Source organism: Dermacentor silvarum, chromosome 4 (genome assembly GCF_013339745.2).
Source record: "Dermacentor silvarum isolate Dsil-2018 chromosome 4, BIME_Dsil_1.4, whole genome shotgun sequence".
In the NCBI taxonomy this organism is placed as follows: Eukaryota; Metazoa; Arthropoda; class Arachnida; order Ixodida; family Ixodidae; genus Dermacentor; species Dermacentor silvarum.
The window spans coordinates 165,008,415-165,032,097 of record NC_051157.2 but is presented as its reverse complement, the minus strand read 5'-3'; the positions used below and the strand labels follow the sequence as shown (position 1 = coordinate 165,032,097).

General features: G+C 50.6%; 1 protein-coding gene across 2 annotated transcripts in view; it reads right to left on the bottom strand.

Moving 5' to 3' along the window:
* Positions 1-3,447: 3,447 nt before the first annotated feature.
* The window catches only part of LOC119450762 (venom metalloproteinase antarease-like TtrivMP_A), a 689,114-nt gene continuing 668,878 nt past the window's right edge, over positions 3,448-23,683 (bottom strand). For both annotated transcript variants that reach the window (XM_037714269.2, XM_049666199.1), the window contains exons 12-15: positions 21,434-21,601; positions 21,219-21,360; positions 15,411-15,512; positions 3,448-3,535 (exon numbers count right to left, since the gene is read on the bottom strand). In XM_037714269.2, coding sequence (XP_037570197.2) covers positions 3,482-3,535; positions 15,411-15,512; positions 21,219-21,360; positions 21,434-21,601 — 466 coding nt within the window. In that variant the 3' untranslated portion in view covers positions 3,448-3,481. The remainder of the gene's footprint in view (positions 3,536-15,410; positions 15,513-21,218; positions 21,361-21,433; positions 21,602-23,683) is intronic.

Genomic DNA, 23,683 nt, shown 5'->3' with positions numbered 1-23,683 from the left:
TTCGCTCTGGCCTCGTCACTCAGAATGAACCGCATCCGCCTCTCGTCGAGCAAGATGGCCTGGTGGACAGCCGTGATAATGGAAGGCGCGAAAACCGACCCCTCTATCTCGACGGCGGCTGCCGCCGGGGCACACCGATGAGCGCCGGATACGTCGGCCACTCCTCTCGCCGGACAATAGAGTGCTGTGCTTTTGCTGGCGTGGCGACCCCGTGACGAGCGCGCTCGCGCGTCAACTCTACGTAGGACTACAAGTGGACTTAATAAGACTACAACCCGAGAATCGGGACGATACTCGTGGTTGGCGAAGTTTGGCTAAGAACCAGCCTAGCAAAACCAAGTTAAGCAAAGTTAAAGCTAAGAACCAGCCAAGCCAAACCAAGTTAAGCAAAGAAAACCAATGACAAAGCTATGAACCAGCCAAGCCAAACCAGAGCCCTAAACCACCCCTAGGGCTTCGTGAAATGACAGTCCTCGGGTAGCATACGCTGTTGTAAACGTCTCAGCCAAGTTCTGCGGTCGTACGCGGTCCGTGGAGCTCGCAAGCGGAACGCGAAGTCACCTTTCTCTCAAACGCTCTCGTTTCAAAAGACCCCATGATCCTCGCTCTTTTCTGTGTGCTTCATTTGGTAATAAAGCACATTCCAATACACGGCTTCTATTGGTCGCTGCGATCAGCTACACCGCAGCCGCCAGCGAGGTGCCGCCCAGTGGCTAAGCGCACTGCAGCTCACTGAGGACAAACACGTTTGGCCTAACTTTAGCTATTCATAGGCACCAAAATCGGAAGTCCAAAATGAAATTTCATCTGCACGCCATGGTGACGTTTCCGAGGCAGGGCCTTGTGGCCGCGCCCCACTCCGCCGTAGACTTCGCAGTGCAAGGCATTTGTGGTAGGAGGACGACAACTTAAGGTTTGTGCTCGGTGTGCGGGGCCGAGAGGTGAAATGCGCGGGATTTTCTGTGCTTGTGTTCGGCGTGCGGGGCCGAAAAGCGCGGGAGTGAGCGTGGCTGGTGCGCGTGGTCGGTGCGCGTGCTGGGAGAGACAATCTGGAACGACGGGGCAGCCAGGCTGACAGAACGGGCAGTGCAGCGAGATGGAGCGGACCGAACGCCGGTCCACGTCCCGGCATCCCGGTCCTGCACTGTGAACTGGGCACCGCCCCGGCTTCTACCATCGACGCGGGTCCTGCGGAGCTGGGCCTCGTTCCCGCTCGCACGACCGCTGCCGTGCTGCCGGGCTCGGGCCACGACCCAGAGCCCCCTGATCCTGTTCCGAACCGGGCGCCGCCCCGGCTTCTACCATCGACGCGGGTCCTGCGGAGCTGGGCCTCGTTCCCGCTCGCACGACCGCTGCCGTGCTGCCGGGCTCGGGCCACGACCCAGAGCCCCCTGGTCCTGTTCCGAACCGGGCGCCGCCCCGGCTTCTACCATCGACGCGGGTCCTGCGGAGCTGGGCCTCGTTCCCGCTCGCACGACCGCTGCCGTGCTGCCGGGCTCGGGCCACGACCTAGAGCCCCCTGCAGGTCCTGTTCTCCGAACCGGGCGCCGCCCCGGCTTTCGCCCACTGCTGTGCTGGGCTTCGCCCCGGCTCTCATCCCACCGCTACGGTACCGAGCTCGGGCTATAACGCAGAGCTAACGCCCGGAACCGGGCTACGTCCCGGTGCCACCCTCAACGTCAACCGCCGCCCGTATACCCACCGCCGCCAGAGCCAAGTCCGCCGAGCTGTCACCACGAGACCGGACTCCTGTGAAGAACTGTGAGTGCTCGAGCGTGACACTGAACCCGCTTATCTGTATAGTTCATGTTCATGTATTGTCCCACGTGCCGTTCGTGTCATAAATACGTCTCTTTGTGTCTCTGGTTGCCTTCTTGTGCGTCTGGCTAACCTGCGCCCACACTTAATCATCACACATTGAAGGAGGAAAGGGAGCACAGCGGTGGCTGTCTTTGATTGCCAATAACTCCACTTCTGCTGAACGCATTGAAGTACTTTTTTGAGATAAAGTGATTCTGAAATAACCTATGTTCACTTCAAATGTATTTCTCCGCTTCAATAAAAAGTGGTTCAGTGCCCCTTTACGCAAAGTTAAAGCTAAACACCCGCCAAGCCAAACGAAGTTAAGCAAAGTTAAATCTAGGAAGGGCCACCAGCTTCACTGTTTATCCTGTCCTTGCAGCACTTAGTGTGAAGCTGCCTCTAATTTTTTTATGCAACCGACGGTCTTTCCCCAAGAACCACACGTTGTGCACAGTCAGCACGATGCCAAGGCAGTAGCCGGAAACTCCAGACTGACCGACTTGCAGGAAATCGGCAGTCGCCTTTTCCTGTCCTCTGCGGTCTTTTTAACAGCGGAGCTGTTTAAGGGCGAGGTTGAACCATGCCGAGCGTTGATCACTAGTGAAAGCAAAGCGTAGGAGGAGAGGAGCTGCAGAGAGAGAAAGAAAGGGAGACAGACAGCGAGAGCACGAAATAAAAAAATACCTCTCTTTGGAACTATCTTGGCGAGGCGGGATTCGAGACAGGCTACCCACGGTCCGAAGGCGAGGATCATATCCACTGCGCTATACACCCACGCCTGCAGACAGACAGACCGACATGAACTTTATTTGGTCCTGAGGAACTACGTGGAGACCCCGTGTGGGATGTCCGTAGTAGTCGATGGCCGCGTCCACCGTGGTCCTCCGCCATTTCGCAGTCTCTCTGGACAGCCTGGAGTTGGAGTGAGAGTACGCTGCTTTTAAGGGAATTCTTGTTTAACGGTGCGTTACGTAAAGCAGGTCATTGCTAGAGCATGTGAGCCAATGTACAGAAATGCACACCACAATCTGGACAGTGTGGTTATAGAAGAACATGCATTTTTGGGAACCATTTGGTTCCATTGTATACCGACGATTGCAACACAACTTGCTATGGGCGAGAGAAAGAGCAAATGAGAGCGAGAGAGAGAGAGAGAAAGAAGGCGAGAGAATAAGAGAGAGACCGAGCGAGAGAAAAAGAAAGAGAGAGAGAAAAAAACGATATAAACTTTCTTGGTGAGGAGGAATTTCAAACCGAGGAGGTTGATAAAAAAAAGTTTTTTTTTTAACCTCCTTGTTTCAAACCGGGCACTCACGGTCCGAAGGCGAGCGTCATACACGCTACGCTATACACCAATGTTTGCAGAGCTCCGCTGTTTCATCAGATTTCACAAGCGTGGAACTAGCTTAGTTTTTTTTCTTGCAGAAGCAGAGCAGCGTTTGTCGTGGACAAATTATGAAAGCACGACAAAATACAAATTTATTTGAAATCGAGAGCATTAATACGCCGCTCTACATCTGCCGCAAAAATGAATCTGCCATACAAGACAATTAGCTCCTTGCGAAAGCACTGCTCGGTTTTATTCTTTAGTGAAGAGAAGCAGGTACATATTTTAGATTTATTACCTCGAATGCAACAGGTTCCGAGTAAATCGAATAATAAATGGCTCTTTATTAGATCACTCCGCTTTCTTCAATTCGGCTTTAGAAGTGCAATTACCAAGAGCACACACCTGTAAAAGACGCAATACGACAAAATATGTGAGTTTGAATGAAAATGCTCGATTTACCAGAATGTATACCATAGGCGCTGATAAACATTATATATGAGATCACACATAACATGACAAACAAGGCATAAATGGCCCTAGTACTACAGAAAAAAAACATGGGCTCTTTGTGTTGTGCAGTATATGAAAGTTGTTTCCAGACAACTCATTATTATGGCGCTAGCACCTAGCGACATTATGTTTCTCAAGGGGCACACTGGAAGTCGCGCTCAGGCAACCAAAAGTTGAGGTGTTTCCAAAGCCGCGAGAATAATAAATACCCATCTAAAAGGCGGTTGTGGTTCAAATAGAGAGTTGTATAGGACAGATCTGATAGAGGAGCATATATTTTGTTAAGGGCCGATTAACCGTCAGGTCTTTTTCATCATTATGATGATTTAATTGTTGTTGTTGTTCCCTCAAAGCACGGCTCGTACCTACATCATCATCAGCAATGGCTCGAGCGTCGTCGTCTTCTTCCATAGCTGGATCGTTGGCGCCCCTCGGCGCAACCGCGTGAAAGCGCTCACGTGTTCGTCGTCGTCGTCATCCACAGCTTGCTCAGTTGCCGCTCATGATTCCAACGTAGAATTTCACTTCTCATGTGTCATCGTAACGGGGAGGCCGCGTTTACGAGGACTTGGACCATTGTTTAAGGGGGTGTGAACCATTCATTGTTCGTGTCCTAATGCGCCGGCGGAGCGCGCGGTAGGACACATCGTCAGTTGCTCCTCTGTGTGTGGTTGGAGAAAGACGTGCGTTAACCTAACGTCTCGGGTGTAGCACCATTGAAGACACATAAAGGGAACATTATGGTCACCTAAAGTTTTTCGTCGAGCTAGTACTTGCGCTAAACAAACGGCAATGAAACCTTATCGCAAGATTCGTGTATGCGTAAGAAGTTTATTTAAGCTCTTGAATGAGAGTGCGTAGCCGCATGTACATTCGTTTACATTCTGCACCGCGCACATGCCACAAAGATCTGAGCAATTATGTTTTGAAATTAAAATTTATTCTTTTCACGGCACTGTAAATTGATTAGTTAAAAAGGTTGTGAGAGCACACAGTTCCGGTTTCTCCTTCAACGTCTCGCAACCATGAGCGACCCGGTATGCCGCCGGAGGGTGCGGGTAAAACAAACATTGGATCATGTTACGCCCGGTCGCGAGAGCAGACCAGACGCTTCCGAGGGGAACAGACGCGCTCGCGGGGCTACTGCCACGCAGTAATGTATAGCCATAATAATAAACAGTTAAACAGCTCGTTGAAACGTGTCGTTGAAAAGAAAAGTGTACAATCATTGCATTCTACAGGTAATAACATATGGGGCAGAAACGTGGAGGTTAACAAAGAAGCTCGAGAACAAGTTAAGGACCGCAAAAAGAGCGATGGAACGAAAAATCTTAGGACAAACGTTAAAAGACAGGAAGAGAGCGGTGTGGATCAAAGAACAAACAGAGATAGCCGATATTGTAGTTGACATTAAGCGGAAGAAATGGAGCTGGGCAGGCCACGTAATGCGTAGGATGGATAACCGGTGGACCATTAGGGTTACAGAATGGATACCAAGAGAAGGGAAGCGCAGTCGAGGTCGGCAGAAAACCAGATGGGATGATGAAGTTGGGAAATTTCCAGGCGCACGTTGGAATACGCTAGCGCAAGACAGGGGTAATTGGAGATCGCAGGGAGAGGCCTTCGTCCTGCAGTGGACATAAAATAGGCTGATGATGATGATGATGATGATGAAACTGCTCAATGTGACGTATAATTATCCGCCACATAATTGGTGACCCGGAGTTCCGAAAGCAAGCGCTACAGCCTTCAAAAATCCGGCACAGCTAGCCAGCTCATCGCACAAACAGCAACGGTAAGCGGAATGGCGACAATCAATGCTAACCAGACTGAGAGACCCCAAGAACCCTCACAATATCCTGCCGTCTCAGCCGTCGCTTTGAAGCTCCCGTGTTTCTGGCCGGCAGACCCTGCTCTTTGGTTCGCGCAAGTGGAGGCCAAATTGTCAACAAGGAGAATCGTGTCCCAAGAAACAAAGTTCCATCATGTTATTGCGGCTCTAGTAGTAATGGTTTAATAAGGGGAATGACGCCTATTTCGGCTGCCCAATAGGGAGCATGGCGCTGCGTCAGTGGAAGGGGAAGTGGGAGATAAAGATGTGAGGAAGGGAAGAGAAGGAGAAGCAGCAACAGTCTCATCCGATCATGGAGGAGGCCGGTGATGAAGGCGATGGCCTGCTGGGGGCGAGTGCTTAGCAATGGGCGGTGATTCCGTTCGACTCCGCAAACTCCAAGAGGAGATTGTGGAGTCGCGGGATCCAAGCGACCCGAGCAGGAGCGACCGGAACAGGAGCAGGAACTCCAAGCGACCAAAAAAGGAGGTCGCTGGTTGTCGCAGCAGGTAGACCCTGTTGCCTGTAGGCAGTTGTGACCCTTTAGCGGTCCTGTGCCAACGCTGGGCAAACACAGAGAAGGTGTTCGAGGGTCTCGGGGTCGCCGCAACGTTCGCAGCCCGCTGAGCTGGAGCGTCTCTTGGCGTGCAGCCGCTGCACCATCCAGACACAGCCCGTGCGCAGTCGAAGCAACGTTCCGCGTTCCCTCCTGGTAAGGCCACCCTCTGCAAGTAGCCTGGGACCCTTGCCGTTTGCAACTCTGGCATCCAGGCCTCGAAAAATCAAAGGAAGCGACTGCTCTTGTGAACGGGATTTATGGATGGTGAGCGGTTTTGGCGAGGGTGTCCGCTTCTTCAATACCGGCTATTTCCACATGGGAAGGTAGCCAGTGAAACGAGATGGTGAACCCCGCGGCAGCCAATGCAGAGAACTTCGAGCTGAGCAAGGGCCCCGTAAGCCCTAATCGGCGGTGGTTGATGAGGCTCTGGAATTGGAGCACTGGCTTCGAGTCGCGGAGCACTGCCACTGGTTGCCCAGGAGGGTCCTCAGCCAGGACATCGGCGGCTAGGTGGAGCCCCGCTAATTCTGCCGCGGTGTAGCTCGCGGCGCAGGGGTTCCGACAGTGTCTGTTGACCACCCTAGCTGAGATGGTGCAGGCTGCAGCGGCCGATCCGTTCACCAGGACTGATCCATCTGTGTAGACCAGCAGACTTCCTTCGAGCTCCCTGTGGAGTTTGCAGGCTGCAACCTGTTGCAGTGCTGCAGCTGGTGGCTGTAGTTTAGTAGCTCAATTGAGCGAGAGGTGGACGTCCGCTGGTCGATGGTGTGGTGGAGGCAGTGTGATTGTCACAGGGGGGTCCGTTATCACCTGCTCGTACAGCAGGCACAGACCTCCCATCCGTGAGGACGGCTGGCTGCGGAGTCTAGCCAGCAAGCCTCCGCCATCCAGAGCACGATGAAGAGCACCATTTGCTTCCAAGGTAGGGCAGGCCAGCAATCTTCTGCTGCTTTGTGTAGAATAGAGCTGAGGCCAGTGGATGAACCAGCATGGCCTCGGTCTTGGCTGTGGAGACGGTGAGGCCTATGCTACCAAGGAATGCGGTCATCGCATCTAGTGCCCGTTGTAGCGAGCACCGAATGAATGGCATGGACATCCTCGGCCCCCGGGTCCAGAGTGCCACGTCGTCGGCATAAATGGAGCAGCGAACAGGGAACCGTGGGTCCGCCGGGTGAGATGCGGGAAGGCCCGCGAGAGCCACGACTAGGCTGCGGCCAGCTCGCAGCGTGGTCGGCGTCGTGTCTGAGAAGTGACGAGCCTTTTCGCACTCGCAACAAGGCCGAGAAAAGGGCGAATCTACGTAAAACTCAGGCTAGAAACGTGCTTCGCCACAGCCAGGGCTCAATACTACCCAAGTTGGTACTACCCAGATATAACTTCTCTATACCTCAAACTCCAGCGCTATACCTCAAATTCCAGCGCAAGACGCTCGTAGGCTTCAACGGTGAAGCGGTGGCGGCGGCAGCGCTTCCTCGAACCGGAAACTGCGAGCGGACGATGCATCCCAGAATCACTCGCTCTTTTACGGGTCACCTATTGAAGTTTCTTAAGGAGGTCCAGCGGATTGGGCGCGCTCTTGAAGCACTGAACAACCAAAGAGAGAGGTCCGTGTTCCACCTCACGCCACCGCGCGTCATCTCTTTCTCCTGACACTGCACACATCTGCTGGTACCATCGCCGCTTTGGGGAAAATGCAAGCAAGTGCGTGGCGTCCTGCCCCCGTCAGGGAAACATGCCGGCCGTGCAGTGAAAGCGGCTGGTGCGCCAGGCCCAGCAGGACGCCACTTCTCATCTGCTACCGGCAGCGTCAAGAAAACTCAACATCAGCCAGATGTCGAAGTTACGAATGCAAAAAGTTTCGTTTTTAAACAGAACAGCAAACGCCGTCTAAAAGGCAACTGCACGGAAGCTTTTGTCTCAAGTATCCGGCCAATCCACATCCCGCTTGTTTTATGCGTGAATAAAGTGTCAAAAACCCGCTTCCTGGTGGACACAGGTGCCTAGGTCAGTGCAATTCCGGCGACCCGTGTGGATCGCCAAGGCCACCCCACATAGAACTTGCAAACCGTGAACACCACGTGAATCGCGGCGAATGGGCTGCGACCTCTAACGATGGACTTTGGGCTGCGCCGAACCTTTCGTTGGATATTCATTGCGGCAGACGTCCTCTGTTCTTATTTTGAGTGGTTTAATTCTGAAGCTTATGAACCAACTGACCCAGATCGCAGCTCTTCAGCCTTGTTGGGTTCTAACGCCGAGGCTCTCATAATCTCCGCGTGCTGCGCGTCTGGCTTATGTTTGCCGCTTGAAACCGTCGTTTCAAGTACTGCCTTCTTAAGGAGGTCGATCGGCTTCAGTGCGTGGATGCTCTCGATCTTAGCGCGCTGCGCTTCTCTTTTAATTTCATCGCTTGAAACCGTCGTTTACCGACCTAATGGCGTTTCAGCAAGTTCACTAGCGTTTGACGGAACCGTACTCGCAACATTACGCGGTTTCGTCCGTTCACGATCCTAGCGCTCTTTCTTGTGACGCAACTCCTGTCTCTATTCTTCAATCGCTTTGTCTAGTGCTTCTATTTGCTCACGAATTCCTTCCTTCATGAGCCCCAATCTGAGAATGAGCTTTACAATGTATTTGAGCTTTGTCCAATCATTTTCACTTTCTATACTGATTATACGAATAACGGCAACCGTCATATCTTCCGATACATCTAGATCAAGTTCCCAACACAACTCCCACAGTTCGGCCTTTCGAAACGTTGCCGACTCGAGAGCACATTTTATTTTGGACGTTGCTCAAAGCTTTCTTCCGCACCGGGCGCCTTGTTGGCCAAACGTGCTGTTCGAAGGCGCTCAATTTCGGCATCAAGCCGCGTCATTTCAATTACTAATCGACGCTCTCCATCACTGCAGTCGCACTGTTCCCTTTCAAGTTCGCGCTTTTCTCTTTCCTGTGCACGCTAGTGATCTTGCCTTGCACGTTCGTGCTCTTGTGCCCGTCTTTCTGGCCTCTGCCGAATGGTCTCAAGGCATTCCGAAAAGCTCGACATCGTCAGCTTCCCAAGCAAGAACAGCCTACTTAAACTGTCCTTCTTTGAGTGTGTCGGAGACATCCAGGCGCAACCTTGTCGCCAGCTACAACAACTCCGGCTAACGTAATTGCTTCAAATTCATGACTGAGTTAGATGCTCCTTTCCCTACTGGACGCACTGCTGCATTGACGCTGACACCAACTAGGTGACGACAGCTTTTGCCCGAATTGTTACCTGCCCTGACAAAAGTCTGGTAAAACTCGGTAGAGAAAAGCCTCGCACTACCCAAACCTCGCAGCAAATAACCCTGCGTAAGTTATCTCATTGCAGTATACTAAGCCACATCCTGTGGTTGTCGGAACGCACCGCTGCCACCAGTTGTTGCAAACGGCACCGCTTGGGAGGTACGTGCCGCTGCCTAAACTGTGCAGCGGCTGACGAATCCCGAGGGGGACAGCAAGAAACGCGAGACGATTGCCGTAACGAGTAACAAAAACTGGTAATTACATCGTTACGTAGCGGTCAGCTCTACAAGCTTCATGACGGAGAGCGACACACAAGCTCTAGCTTGTGCTGAAGGCTGCAGTCCGTTGGCGAGGGCGGCCTTTATAGCGTCTTCGCAACGTCCTCGCTCAGGAGAGCGAACCGATCGCCACGCTTGCGGCCGCCTCTCGGTACATGGCACTCAGTTCAACGGATTTTAACGCGATAGCACTAAGGGCCCCGTGAAGCAGAAAACCCGGCATCGGTGTCAGCGTTGGTGCCGGCGTCCGAGAAAATCATCCCCAACTATGCAGGCCCTCCGATTATATTTAGTTACATGTATATGCTACGCCTTCGTATATGACATGCGATATATCCAGGATATACTGCCTCAACATTCTATCAGAAATGTTGCTCATACCTTGTCTTGCATTTTTGGCCATGCTATTCCTCGAAATTTTGAGAATGACAATCCACAAACAAATATCACCAAACAAAACACCCACAGCGCATGCCTCTTATGTTAAATCTTCTCATACGGAAATATTAAAAGTACGAAACAAAAACGGAAACCTGAAAATTATGTAATTTCTTTTGGCGCGGCTGTGCACTATCTGCGTGATCGCCTCAGGCAAGGGGCCGCGTTCCAACCAGACAGCTCACCTTCGTACATAGCGTTCACCGGCAGTGTTCATGGTAACCATTACGATTGCATAGGCTGCAGTTGTCGGGAAGCGTGAGAAGCAATCAGGGATCTTTGAATGCTATGGTGTTCCACTCTTAAAAGCGAAGCTTAAGCGTCCTCGAATTTCTTCCAACCGTCAATTGCGCAGCAGAGGTAAAGGCACTGGCGCTCGCACACGTACACACCGACACCGCTGGCGTCTTCCGCGCCGAAAAGGAGAAGAAGGAGGGTACATCAGGGATCGCTGAAGGGAGACACACTGGCGAGCCCACGCCGAGATCAGGCCGTCGCGTGCGCCATTGGGAAGGAGGTGAAAATACATTCACAAACGCTAACGTCTTTTCGCCGTTGCGCCCTTCTAGGAGTTTGTCACCGATTGCAGGGAGATCGGTGTAGTTTAAACCAGGCGCGGATCCAGGGGAGATGTCCGGATGACCCCCCCCCCCCCCCCGCTCCCAGATTCTTCCACCGCCCCTCGCTGACAGGGTGATGACCCTGTCGCAAAAATATGGCTGCCAACATTCTGCAAAAGTATTTTTCGCAAGTACCAGTGGTAGCAGCCATGTATAAGTAAAGCTAGCTCGCTCACAAGCTTAGCTGTTTTTCGTAGGGGTGTGGTGTCACGAAGTAGCCATCGTTAATTTTTCTCATGAACACACTGGACCTCCTGGCGCCGCCCGCGCCTTACTCGTCCCATCGGTGGCGGCGAGCGAACGAGCGGACGTCCCGTTTGTCAAGCACGCCCATGACCGTGCGAGCGCCTTCGCGCCTGAGTAACTTAGATCGCGCTCGGGGTGCCATCGGTTGCCTCTTACCGTTACCCGGAAAGGCAGGGGTGCGGCGTAGCGCCTTCATGCCGGAGAAAGAAAGCTAACAAAGCGGAGAGGCGTGGACAGCAGCAGTGTGAATACAGACAACGTGAACACAGATAGCGAAAGCGGGACTGTGCAAAGGCGGAGAACTTGTGCGCGTCGCAGGACCATATGAGTCCGAGGAAGAACGTCCCAGTCTGCAGTCGCTCACGCCGGAGAAACTTCAGGTGGTGATGATGATGATGATTTAATTGCATACCCTCTGAAACGGGGTCGTGGCAAATAGTCACTTAGCCTGCTTGATTTATACATGTATGCTCTACATCTGATACAGCGAAGCTGTATCATCATAATCAGCCTATATTTATAATGCCTATATTTATAAAGCCTATATTTATAATGCTATTTATAATCAGCCTATAACATCATAATCAGCCTATATCGCAGGGAGGACGAAGGTCTCTCCCTGCGATTACCCCTGTGTTGTGCTGGCTGATTCCAACGTGGGCCTGTAAATTTCCTAACTTCATCATCATACCTAGTTTTCTGCCGTCCTCGACTGCGTTTCCCTTCTCTTGGCACCCATTCTGCAACTCTAATGGTCCCCCGGTTGTCTACCCTACGCATTACATGGCCTGCCCAGATCCATTACATTCCCTTAATGTCACCTAGAATATCGGCTATCCCCTTTTTCTCTCTGATCCACGGCGCTCTCTTCCTGCCTGTTAACGTTAGCTGTATATGCCCAGGCAAAGCGTGAGTCCGTGCCCAGGAGGGCCCTCCGCAAAAGCCAGTACGCTTGCGCGAAAAGAAAATACGTATTGGAAAGGTGTTAGGAGCAAGAGGAGAGGGAATGTCTGGGTCTTTCACCCCGGAGTAACAGGTATTGGTGACGTATATACACCCTCACAGCGTCGACGTGCAGTGCACACACCCAGTGTGAGGAAGCAAGAGGAAAGGAAACGTCTGGTTCTGTCGCAGCGTGGGTGTACCTTTGTCACACCAGGGACCGAAAGAGACAAAATCACCTGCCCTTCCCCTGTCAAGAAAATGGGGGTAAGAGAAGCTTGTCGTTCGATTCTATCGTGAGGGCTTCCGAAGCCCAGGCGAAGCGAAGCGACATGGACCCCGAGTTGCGGAAGTGCGATGTTGAGGCGAAACGTCAGGGAAGAGCCTCCACCCCTTAGTTTATGGCAAACGAAGCGGAACGCCTGCGACAGCGTTGTCTTGCCACAAGCTTCGCTTACCCCCATTCTCCCGACAGGGGAAGGGCTGGTGATTTTTTATCTAGCATTTTTGTATACGTATCCATAATACCCCCCCCCCCTTCAAAATCAACCTTGTACCTATAACTGCAAGGGATTCGGTCGGATCAATTTCTCCTCTGCTTTTTTTCCACCTGTACTCTAAACGTCTCTTGCTTATCTCGACTGCTGACCGGTTAACGGTTCCGTCCACTTAAAACCCAAGCGCTTCGGAAGGTGTACGTTACCTACGGTTCTCACTGGGTGAAGCCCTACGGATTCCATTGGGATGTGCTGAGTGGTCTCCGGATTTGGTCTGCAGCATTTATATGCCTAATCTAGTTTTTACTCCGGTATGTTTGCTCCGGAATATTTGCTACGGTATGTTTTTGTCTTTAGGCAACCGGCTGAAGCCTCCAATAGCAAGTCACTGCCCTTTATGTTATCGTAAACATGTTCTCATCAAATTTCTTTATTCCCCAATTAACATCTAATTACCTGCATCTGTTTCTCTCACTTACTTTCTGATGACTCCTGCTTGTCTATTTACAGTTTCAATAACCCTGTACTTGGTTCCCAACTTTCTTTACCTCTTCCTACATTCTGTGTTCACGCTTTTCATGTACAGATACTTGTGCACTTTAGCTGCCCATTTATTAGATGCGAAGCAGCTTATGGTGGGGGCTTTGTCCGTCCCTCCCGCGGCGTCCCACACCCCCACAGCTCATGCGCGTCCCCTCCCCCTCTCTCTCCTCTCCTACGCCCCCCCCTTTCTCTCCTCTAGGAAACTCTACGGAGCGGCGCCCACGTGCCACACCCCCACAGCGCATGCGCGTCCCCTCCCCCTCTCTCTCCTCTCCTACGCCCTCCCCCTTTCTCTCCTCTAGGAATCCGGAGCGGCGCACTCGACAGGTAGTGCGACAGCTGCATACTCCGCTGGGGGCGCCACGGTAGTTCCGCAGTATGAAAATGACGGAGCGCGAGCGCCTCATTCTCTCTCCTGTGCAGCGCCGCGATGAGCGCTCGGGCCGCTGCCGCGAAACCATCTCCCGCTCAAGCTAACCATCTCCCCGCTGCTTCGCATCCACACATGGTTCCCTTTAGCGGGAGATGGAGTAATTTTTTTCATTCATGTTCCTGAGTCTAAGACTAAGGAACATAAGACTCAGTAACATGAACCAACTAAACTTAGAGAATAAGATAAAGTATCAGGCACAGCCGAGAAAGCACATGGCTGTGTTGGGCAACGTCCTTATCTTGTAAGTTCGGTGCAACCAATACCTGGGGCGCTGTAACGTAAAATGATTCCAAACTGTTTTGATTGCAATTTTGGCAATCAGCCTCCACGATTGGTCAAAACATTTTCGGGCCATTCCCAACTTCGCTGGTCTCCCAACTTCGCCGGTCTTCGCGACGTCACGAATACCGCGATAGCTCCCCATCTGATATAACGTGTACACACTGATTATGCATGATTAAACCGCACATAAGAAAAATAATCAGTCCTGATTCGACGCCTTTTCACCATTAGCCCTCTGCTATTGGTCCAATGTTTTCCGGCTACGCGCACTTCGCCTGTCTGTCACGCAACCTCACGAAACCGCGAAAACTCACCGCGTCAAAGTGACGGGAACGCGACAAAAATGCATTTATATGCCGAACAAAACTGAATTTTTTTCTCAATAGCACAGACTGCCCCGCTCCGAAAGTAATAGAAGATGGCTGCCCACCGATCGCTCAGGCCCTCGCGACTAGCACCTGCCGGTAAGCATGTATTTATTTGTGCATGATAAACCTTTTTGCGTGGCAGTAAAACGTTACCGAGGCCTTTCGGCACATATACGACATCGCTCTGCCAACTCTTCCTGCTCACGATCCGTTTTAGCGGCATTCTAACCCTTCCGTTGCACGCCGCCGCGATTTTCGCCCAGCTACCGCAAGCTAAGTAAGGCGAAGTGGACCAATCGGAGAAGCCGGCACCACCTTCATGCGGTTATCTATTTTCACTGTGCTGGCTCGGCCGCATCGAAACCCTCCCTACTAGAGCGTGCTTCTCGCCTTTTGCCAGCCAATTAGATAAGAAAAACCGCTGAGTGTAGTCAAAGTTATTGGTTTTGACAGCGAACAAAGGTGACCTCCTATAAACAAGGAGAGTGTTCGATTGGGTTGTTCAGACAACGCTGCGGGTCACCACCCGAATCTTGCTTCGACGGTTACGTAAATTTGACGTCAGGAGTTTGGAATCCAAACAGTTTGGAATCATTTTATGTTTTAGCGCCCCTGGCTTCGCTACAGGTGTTGCACTAGCCGTTAAGAGGCGGGTATATCGTGAGCAGAAACGGTAAATTTCGCTAAATAAGAAAGGCTACTATAATCATCATCATCATCATCATCATCGACAGAAGCCGAGCCCCCCTCCCCCTTAGAAAAAACCTGGATCCGCCCCTGATTGAAACGTCCTGGCTTTCGCCGTGGTGTTGGCGGTGCGACACAAATTGGTTATTATACAGGCCAGTTTTGAACGGGAGATATTCCGGGGCATCGATGGCAGGTTAACGGTCTCATTAAAACTAAACAATGCAGAAAATTTGTGCTGCAATGTGCTCCGGGAAAGCAGGGGAACTTGGCTGCTAAAACAGTTTTAAGAAATTCATATCGAAGCTCGGCACCATTGACCACGTAACAAGGAATGGAAGGAGAAAATGTTTTCGTAACGATTTGAGACTCTGTTATTGTAGGTATTGCGCTGCTCAATAGTACTCTCAGAAAAACTTTGAAAGAAAGAACTGAAATTCGCTAAGCCGAACACATTGCAGAAAACATAATCAATGATCTATTTTAGAAAGTATATATTTGCTAAGATAGGCAAGGGAAGGAAAATGTACATTACGCTTTAATTTTTACGGCGCGATGGGAATGGTTAATTTACTGGTGCAACTACAGTTTCACAGGCGATACCTTAACAACTGCCCTCTCCATTGCACTTCATTTCTTTGGCTGCTGATACTGAGGTTCATTTCTCTCTGGTTTGTTCTTGTATGCAAATCATAAAATGTATATCCTTGAAAGCAGACCCACAGCAGTATAATAACACGCAAAAAATAATGAGCATGCTTGCTGACCTTTCCTTTGGCACATCTTACGCCATCGACAGCCGCAATCAGCATGTTGTCCCATTGTCTGCTTATAAAGCACTTCACGATGCACCCTTGCATATTGTATTCCTGTAAAAGAAATGTGTCGCAATCACATTATATTTTATGTACAAGAATAACCAAGAAGTCTAAAACGCACAGTCGTGCCGAGGCCTGTTTACGCCAAAAACTAAAGGTTTCCTACGTACAATTTCACCGAGAGGTCACACGAAAACATTTTGATCATTCGTATTTTACATGTTGACAGATGTTCGCAAATGCCACTAGCGAAAAGCGGTGATTTTGTGCATTTGACAACGAATGTTTCATTACATATTTCCATGAGAAATTATAACTTCGGAAAGATTGAGGAAGCCGTAAAATATGGACGCAGCATTAAATTAGTAAGATGAAAGCTTGGCATAGGACAAGGCAAGATGTATGCACTGAAAGATAAGCATAGTAATATCATCAGCAATTTCGATGACATAGTAAAAGCAGCGGAAGAATTCTATACTGACCTGTACAGTGCCCAAAACATCCAAGCTACTTTCATTCGAAATAGTTATGAACCGGATACAGAGGCTCCTTCAATAACTAGCGGTGAAGTTAGAAGGGCCTTAAAAGACATGATCAGGGGAAAAGCCGCTGGAGAAGATGGAATAACAGTAGATTTAATCAAAGATGGAGGAGATGTCATGCTTCAAGAGCTTGCGGTCCTTTATACGCAATACCTCAGACCTTCAAGTGCACCAGAGAGCTGGAAGGACGCCAACATTATACTAATCCATAAGAAGGGAGATGTTAAATAATTGAAGAATTATAGGCCCATTAGCTTGCTTTCAGTATTGTATAAAATATTCACCAAGATAATTTCCAATAGAATCAGGGAAACACTTGACTCCAGCCAACCAAGAGAACACGCTGGCTTCAGGAAGGGATATTCTACGATAGATCATATCCATGTCATCAATCAGGTAATCGAGAAATCAGCGGAGTACAATCAACCTCTCTATGTGGCTTTCATAGATTATGAAAAGGCATTTTATTGAGTAGAGATACCAGCAGTCATATAGGCATTGCGTAATCAAGGAGTACACGAGGCATACGTGAATATCTTAGCAAATATGTACAACGATTCCACAGCTACCGTGGTTCTCCACAAGAAAAGTAGAAAGTTACCTGTCAAGAAAGGGGTCAGGCAAGGAGACACAATCTCTCCAATGCTATTCACTGCATGCTTAGAAGAAGTATTCAAGCTCTTAGACTGGGAAGGCTAAGGAGTGAGGATCAACTGCGAATATCTCAGCAACCTTCGGTTTGCAGATGACATTGTCCTATGCAGCAACAATGGAGACGAATTACAGCAAATGATTGAGGACCTTAATCGAGAAAGTGTAAGAATTGGATTGAAGATGAATATGCAGAAGACAAAGATAAAGTTCAATAGCCTGGCAAGAGAACAAGAATTCGGCACCACCAATCAGCCTCTAGAGTCTGTAAAGGAGTACGTTTATCTAGGTCAATTACTCACAGGGGACCCTGGTCACGAGAAAGAAATTTACAGAAGGATAAAATTGGGTTGCAGTGCATACGGCAGGCATTGCCAAATCCTGACTGGGCGCTTACCACTGTCGTTTAAAAGAAAAGTGTACAATCATTGCATTCTACTGGTGCTAACATAACGAGAGAAACTTGGAGTTTAACAAAGAATCTCGAGAACAAGTTAAGGACCGCACAAAGAGCGATGGAACGAAAAATCTTCGGACTAAAGCTAAAAGACAGGAAGAGAGTGGTGTGGATCAGAGAACAAACGGGGATAGCCGATATTCTAGTTGACATTAAGCGGAAGAAATGGTGCTGGGCAGGCCATGTAATGCGTAGGATGGATAACGGGTGGACCATTAGGGTTACAGAATGGATACCAAGAGAAGGGAAGCGCAGTCGAGGTCGGCAGAAAACCAGATGGGATGATGAAGTTAGGAAATTTGCAGGTGCAAGTTGGAATCGGCTAGCGCAAGACAGGGGTAATTGGAGATCGCAGGGAGATGCCTTCGTCCTGCAGTAGGCATAAAATATAGGCTGATGATGATGATGAGGATTTCCATTGAGGAGGTTTACTCTACCGTAGGGCCGAGACTTTTCTTCTAGTGTGGCTGTAACACACGTAAAGGATGCTAAGGTTGGTAATACATGAAAGAACGTTATGCACACAAGACGAGGACCGAGAAGAGGGTAAGACACCCGAGCGCAGACTTACAACAAACAGTGTTTTATTCCGAAGCAAAGTACATATATAGCAAGAACTGTGACACATCACATGTGCGGCCGGTGCACACGTGATGTGTCATAGTTTTTGCTATATACGTGGCTGCTTGCTTCGAAATGAAAAAAAAACTGTTGTAAGTCTGCGCTCGTGCGTTTTACCCTCTTCTTTGTCCTCGTCTTGTGCGCATAAAGCTCTCGCATGTAAAGGGCGCGCACTCACGCAATAAAAATGCATATTGCTCTCTTTTACGTAACCTTAGCTTATAAGACTTTGGTAGGGGGAGGCAGTCTTGTCTGCAGATACATTATGGTAGCGGCAGCATTCCTGGCCCTCTACATTGCCGCCAGCATGCCTGTATAAAATATCAGAGCCCTTGCACCGTGTGAAAACGGAAGTCCAGCGAAGCTGGCGCTCTGGTAGGATTCGCTATGTTGGGGTTTATCTATATTGGGGATTTGCTATGTCGCGGGGCATGGGACGCGTCGGCGTCCACAGGCGACGGCGTCCTAGCGCGCTCCTCACGCTTTTGTACGACGTTCCGAAACAAGAGTTCTTTACCAACAGGGGTATTCTCTAAGTGTCCACCTAGTGGACTGCGCGCGTCGGCTGTCGCGATTGGCTCTAGCATCATGGGCGAGAACGAGCCAGTCAGTCTCCTTCTCGCTCGTGCAGCTGGAGCCAATCGCGACAGCTGAAACGGGTAGTACACTAGGTGGTTTATTACAGAATTCCCCTTCCCTACTCAAATTCTCCGTATATACAACCATTGCTAACGCGAATTACTCTCACACCCGGCTCCTCCGTTGAACTATTTTTTTCGTAGACAGGCGGGAGCCCGGAGATAGCTGGCGGTACAGGCGGCCGAGGCCGGCAGGGCTGCGCGCATGTGCGCAGTGGGAGAGAGGGCACACACACTCACAGTAATGCGTGGCAGCCGCCTATCTCGCCCCCGCCATCGGACCGCCGCGACCTCCTCGCCTTCCTTCAATTTATCAGCAGCCCTGTGAATAGACGCACGCGGAGCAGCCGGTGGGGCGAGGGAAAAAGCGCGCGTCAGCAGCTAAAGAGGAGGAACGCAAAGAAGCAGCGTCGCCGGTATAGCCACGCTAGCCTCCCAGCAGGGCTCAACTCGAGCTGGGCGCAGCTTCCAGCAGGCTTACCGCGCTAGCACCCGCGCCCAACTCTACTCAGGGGGGAACGCGGCATATAAGAAGGTCGACTGGTGCAAGAGAAGAGTGGTAGTGGGGGCTCAGCCGGCCGGGAGGGAGGGAGGGGCTTTGTGCTCAAAATGACCAGGACGCTCGAGCCAATGTCGATAATGATAGTTTTTTTCCACACGCCGACACGATCCTCAGGGACCGGGTCACTAACAGCTTTGCTGTGAAAGTCAATGTTCGGACTTAATATTTCTGCTGCTGCTCCTTGTGTATATGCCATTTTCAGAACACAGTGCATACGTACATAAAGATTACATCGCCAAAATATTCCCCCCGACTGTGTGTGCGCATTACGCTCCCGCGTTTCCCTGGGTACACCATTAGCGGGACACAGCGCTAACAAAATTTTGTTCGTAGAAGTTAAAATCAAGGACGTGATTCATGCGACGCACGGCTGCATTAACCAGGCGTTTTATGGCTGCGGAAGACTATTGATATCCTAGTTGCCACTGTGTTCGAACCCTTTCGGACACTTTTCAGTTCTCTATTTCTCCCTGGCATGGCTCACAAACCAAATAAATATCAAACAGAATATCGCACGTTGCTTGTAGCGTGTGAGTGCCTAATTATAATAGCTTTTTCACACCAGAACCACTCAGAGCAAATCTAAATGCTCTCTGCAGAACACGCAATAAAAACTCTGTTATTGAATGTATGCCAAAATGTAGTTTCATCAGAGCCGAAAGCACGAGCGCATTGGACACATATTAGCCAGCGCCACACTGCATTGCTCGCAGGGTCTGTGTACCCACCACACGCGACCATTCGACAGATTTCAACAACAATGTAAATGAATCTTTGCCCACGTTACCACGTTACAGCCACAGCAATGACCTCCAATGTCGACAGCTGCCGCACGCTGAGCTACGTGCTGTCGTGAAACGTAGACTGGCAAGCGATATGTAGCATTAGGTGTCACGTGCCACTTCACGTACACGATTTCTACGCACAACTGGCTCGGAGCGGAGTGAGACAAGCTCAACGCTCTCATCTGCAAAGTAGTAAAAAGGGCTCTCGGGCTACCCATCAGGACCCATACCGAGGTTCTTCTCAAGCTAGGGATACACAACACCGCCGAGGAGGTTGCCGAAGGCCAAGAACGTGCGCAACTCGCTCGCCTCACCACCACAGCGGCAGGTCAACCCATCCACGAAGAGCTGGGTTACCCCCCTGCGGGAACCTCGAGGGTCAGTACCCCGATGCCTAGGTGCATTCGAGACAAGTTGGAAGTGGTCCCCATGCCCCGAAACATCAGTCCGTCCACAACGAGGGCAGACGCAAGGCGAGAGCAGTAGCGATCCTCAAACAGAACAAAGCAACAAGGCATCAGAGCATGCTTCGTCGACGCCGCGGAGTACAGCGATGGGAAGACCTTTGCCGTCCTCGTGGTCGACTCAAGCGACAAGATTTCCAATAGCGCTTCGATTCGCACTTCAGACCCTAAAGTAGCCGAGCAAGCCGCCATCACCCTTGTCCTGCTAGACGGTCGTGGCTCCGATATCTATAGCGATTTCAACACGGCAGTTACGGCTTTTCAGAAGGTTCGCATCGCCAAGGAAGCTGCTCGTCTCTTCAGCGTCTCGAGTCCGGATGCTGTCACGCATCATTCGATTTACTGGTTTCCGCCCACGTAGGGTCGGTCGAGTGTGCTCCCCCGAACCTGAATGGGCCTGCTCACGATGCTGCGCGCGACCTCAGCGACCGCGCTTCTTCTATAAGGAGCGCAGACTCCCCTCCCCCCTACGGCCACAGGGACGCTCCCGTTACTCACAAAGCGGTTACGAAATTCTTCTACATGTATAGAAGGGTCTTTCCACCACCTCACCCCAAGTAGAATAGGGCGCAAGCTGTTTCTCTTAGACTCTTACAGAGCGGTACATATCCGTGTCTGGCCGTTCTACACGAAGTTTACCCCGACGTATATCGCAATGATGCCTGCCCGCCCTGCGGGCAGACCTCCACTCTAGCACACATGCTCTGAGAGTGCGGGTCGGAATACCCCAAGTTCAGCAAGGAGGAGTGGGACTCGCTTATGCGTAGCCCCGCTTTAAACAAGCAAATCCTGGCTGTCCGGCGTGCCCGCGACCGGGCCGGTGGGCTACACCTGCCGGTCCCGATGTGGGACTAGCCGGGTGCGCGACGAGTTCGCGTCCTCGCCGGACCTCCATTAAAGTTATTTCACTCACTCACTTGCGCCACGCGCTCGCGCATTCGGAGTTCCCATGACCGCGGTAGTATAAGAAAAATTTGCTGTATTTCACATGCCCACATTATTCAACCCTTTTCCAGAAACATAGAACGGTAACTTACCCTGTCTACCTTAACGTAACTGTACTCCGCGTAAACTTTTTCGCAATATGTTTGACGACTTGACACGTCACCAGGGAGTTTCGAAGAAAATATCCTGGTTTGGAGGCTGTTTTTCACAATGAGACACCGGTATTCTGGGCGGCTGTGAGGGAAATAATTTTGGTTTAGTAACGAAAATGAAGCATAACACGTAAATGAAATGCAAAAATTCTTACTTGTACAGATTCATGATTTCTCGCTGGCAGCACCTAGAGAACCTGTACACGTACGGTTTTATAAACTTGTAACTCATTATGTAGCCAAGATTCCAATCACAGTCCTTCGACCCAATATGTCCGTAAGGCCAGTTGCTAGCATCGTCCCCATCGTGTTGACAGCCAAGACTAAAAGTAAGGAAGTGAACATGAGAATATTGGCCACTTCTACTGCAATAGGTAGGTACGTAAAAGAAAAAGAAAGAAAGAGTCGTTCGTAAATGAGATGTCGAGTAGATTGTACATAGTGCATTTTTGAAAAGCGAAGCTACTTACGCCAGCCGTAATGTGTGGTTCGTGGTTCGTATCAAGAAACTATCAAGAAATAAAAGAAAATAAACGTTCTTGCCGAGGCGAAATTCGAACCCGCGTACCCACGTTCCCAAAGCGAGCGTCGTAACCACTAGGCTATACAGCCACTATTTTTTTACTTTAATACATGGAAAACACGACTGAAGATATATTACATTGCGGACATAGCTACAAACTTAAAACTCGGTCAAACACGCACATGCGTGCAACAAGTGCATGCAGTCAGGCGGAGGTTACTGCGCAGCGTACACACTTCTTACATAAGCTGCACTTTCATAAAAGAATGATCTTGTAGATCGCGGGCTTTCGGTATGGCGATCACACATAGTAGTTCTCTATAACGTATACAAACCCAGAAATATAAACATGTCATAGGGAGGACCGCTAGTAATCTTGATGATGATGTTAAAAATGTATTTATTGTGGGATGGCTCGAAGGCCTATTATGCGGAATAGGAAGGGGAGAGGGGAGAAGAAATTAGAGCCGTCTTAGAAACTGCGTGTTCTTGGCGAAACCCTAGAACGAGTCCAGAATGGCCCCGTTGGAATCCGCTAATCCAGCTGCCGGCCTAATCCACTCCTCGTAGGAAGTCACTTGCACCGCCCTCGGGTGGTGGTCCCGCTGCTTAGTCTAGCGCTGGCACTCCCAAAACAAATGGACTGCGGATGGCCGCGTGTCCACGCTGCAGTCAGGACACCTGTGCGGCTCCCTCTTATTGCGGTCCTCAGAGGCTGTCGAGAGGCGAGGTTCCTGCGACGGAAAGGAGTCAGGAGAAGGGAAAGGAGGGCATCTTTCCTGGCGTGGCCGGTACTGCCACCACCGCTCCAGCACGTCCGGTGTGAGGACGAAGCCGGAACGGAGCCTACGCAGCAGCACTTGCCGCGAACTAGGAAGACCCACGGGAAGTAGGTTTGGGCCTGGCGGGACACTCACACAGAGTTCCTTCTTGCGTCGGTTGGCTGCGACTCTCAGAGAGAGAGAGAGAGAGAGATAATTTATTTCAAGGAAGGCAGAGAGGTCGGCCTGAGCTAGCATTCTCTAGCCTGCTACTCTGCTTAGGTGGAGGGGGAATGGGGACATAAAGGCTGGATGAGGGGTGATGATGACAAAGAAGAAGGATGTACAACGGTAAAGGCAAGTTCAGCATCCTCATGGCTATCAACAAAGTCCAAAAAGGTAATTCAGACGTGTCATCTACCTTCCAGAGCATGGACGGAGTCACGAATACAATTGAAAGTTCACAAAAACTCACCGCAAAGAAGCTTGTCTATGGGCTTCTCCTGCATGAGCAGTACAGGTGCCAAGCAAGGTAATTAACATATGTAAAGAGCAGCGATGAGCTGCTCCAGTACGGCGAGGACATGCACGGCGCTTTTAGCGGCCGGAGTCTGGAGGCCACAGAGAATCACGCGCATTGATTCTAGCAGGCGTTTCAACATTTTTTCAACGCTTTCTTCTGCATTCTTGTCAGTTCCTTTCTTGCCTATAGGGTCATCGGCTTTACTAGCCCTAGAATCCACTTCTTGACGTAGAGGAACACTACGGCATGGTATCGTGCCCGTGGATCTACTGGGTAGAGAAGGCCACTCCGTGTCTGTGCCACCCAGGGGCGACGAATGTGCGCCCTGTGCTCTCGGGGGTTCTGAATTTGCTGTAGGCGCGGTTACCGTCCTCGGTGCCGGCACAGGCAGAGGTTGTCGAGGCCCTTGCGCCCGACAATCCGGTTCTCCTGAAGTCATTGGATGGCGCTTCTTACGCGAGCGTTGTCTGTCTCGGCGAACAGATTGAGCAGCTTGTGTATGGGAAGACTTGTTTATTGCCATTTTCCGGAGATTACGAACTTCCTGCTGCATATTCGGGCAATCCTTCGACGTTGCTTCGAGAGAGCGAGGACAGTT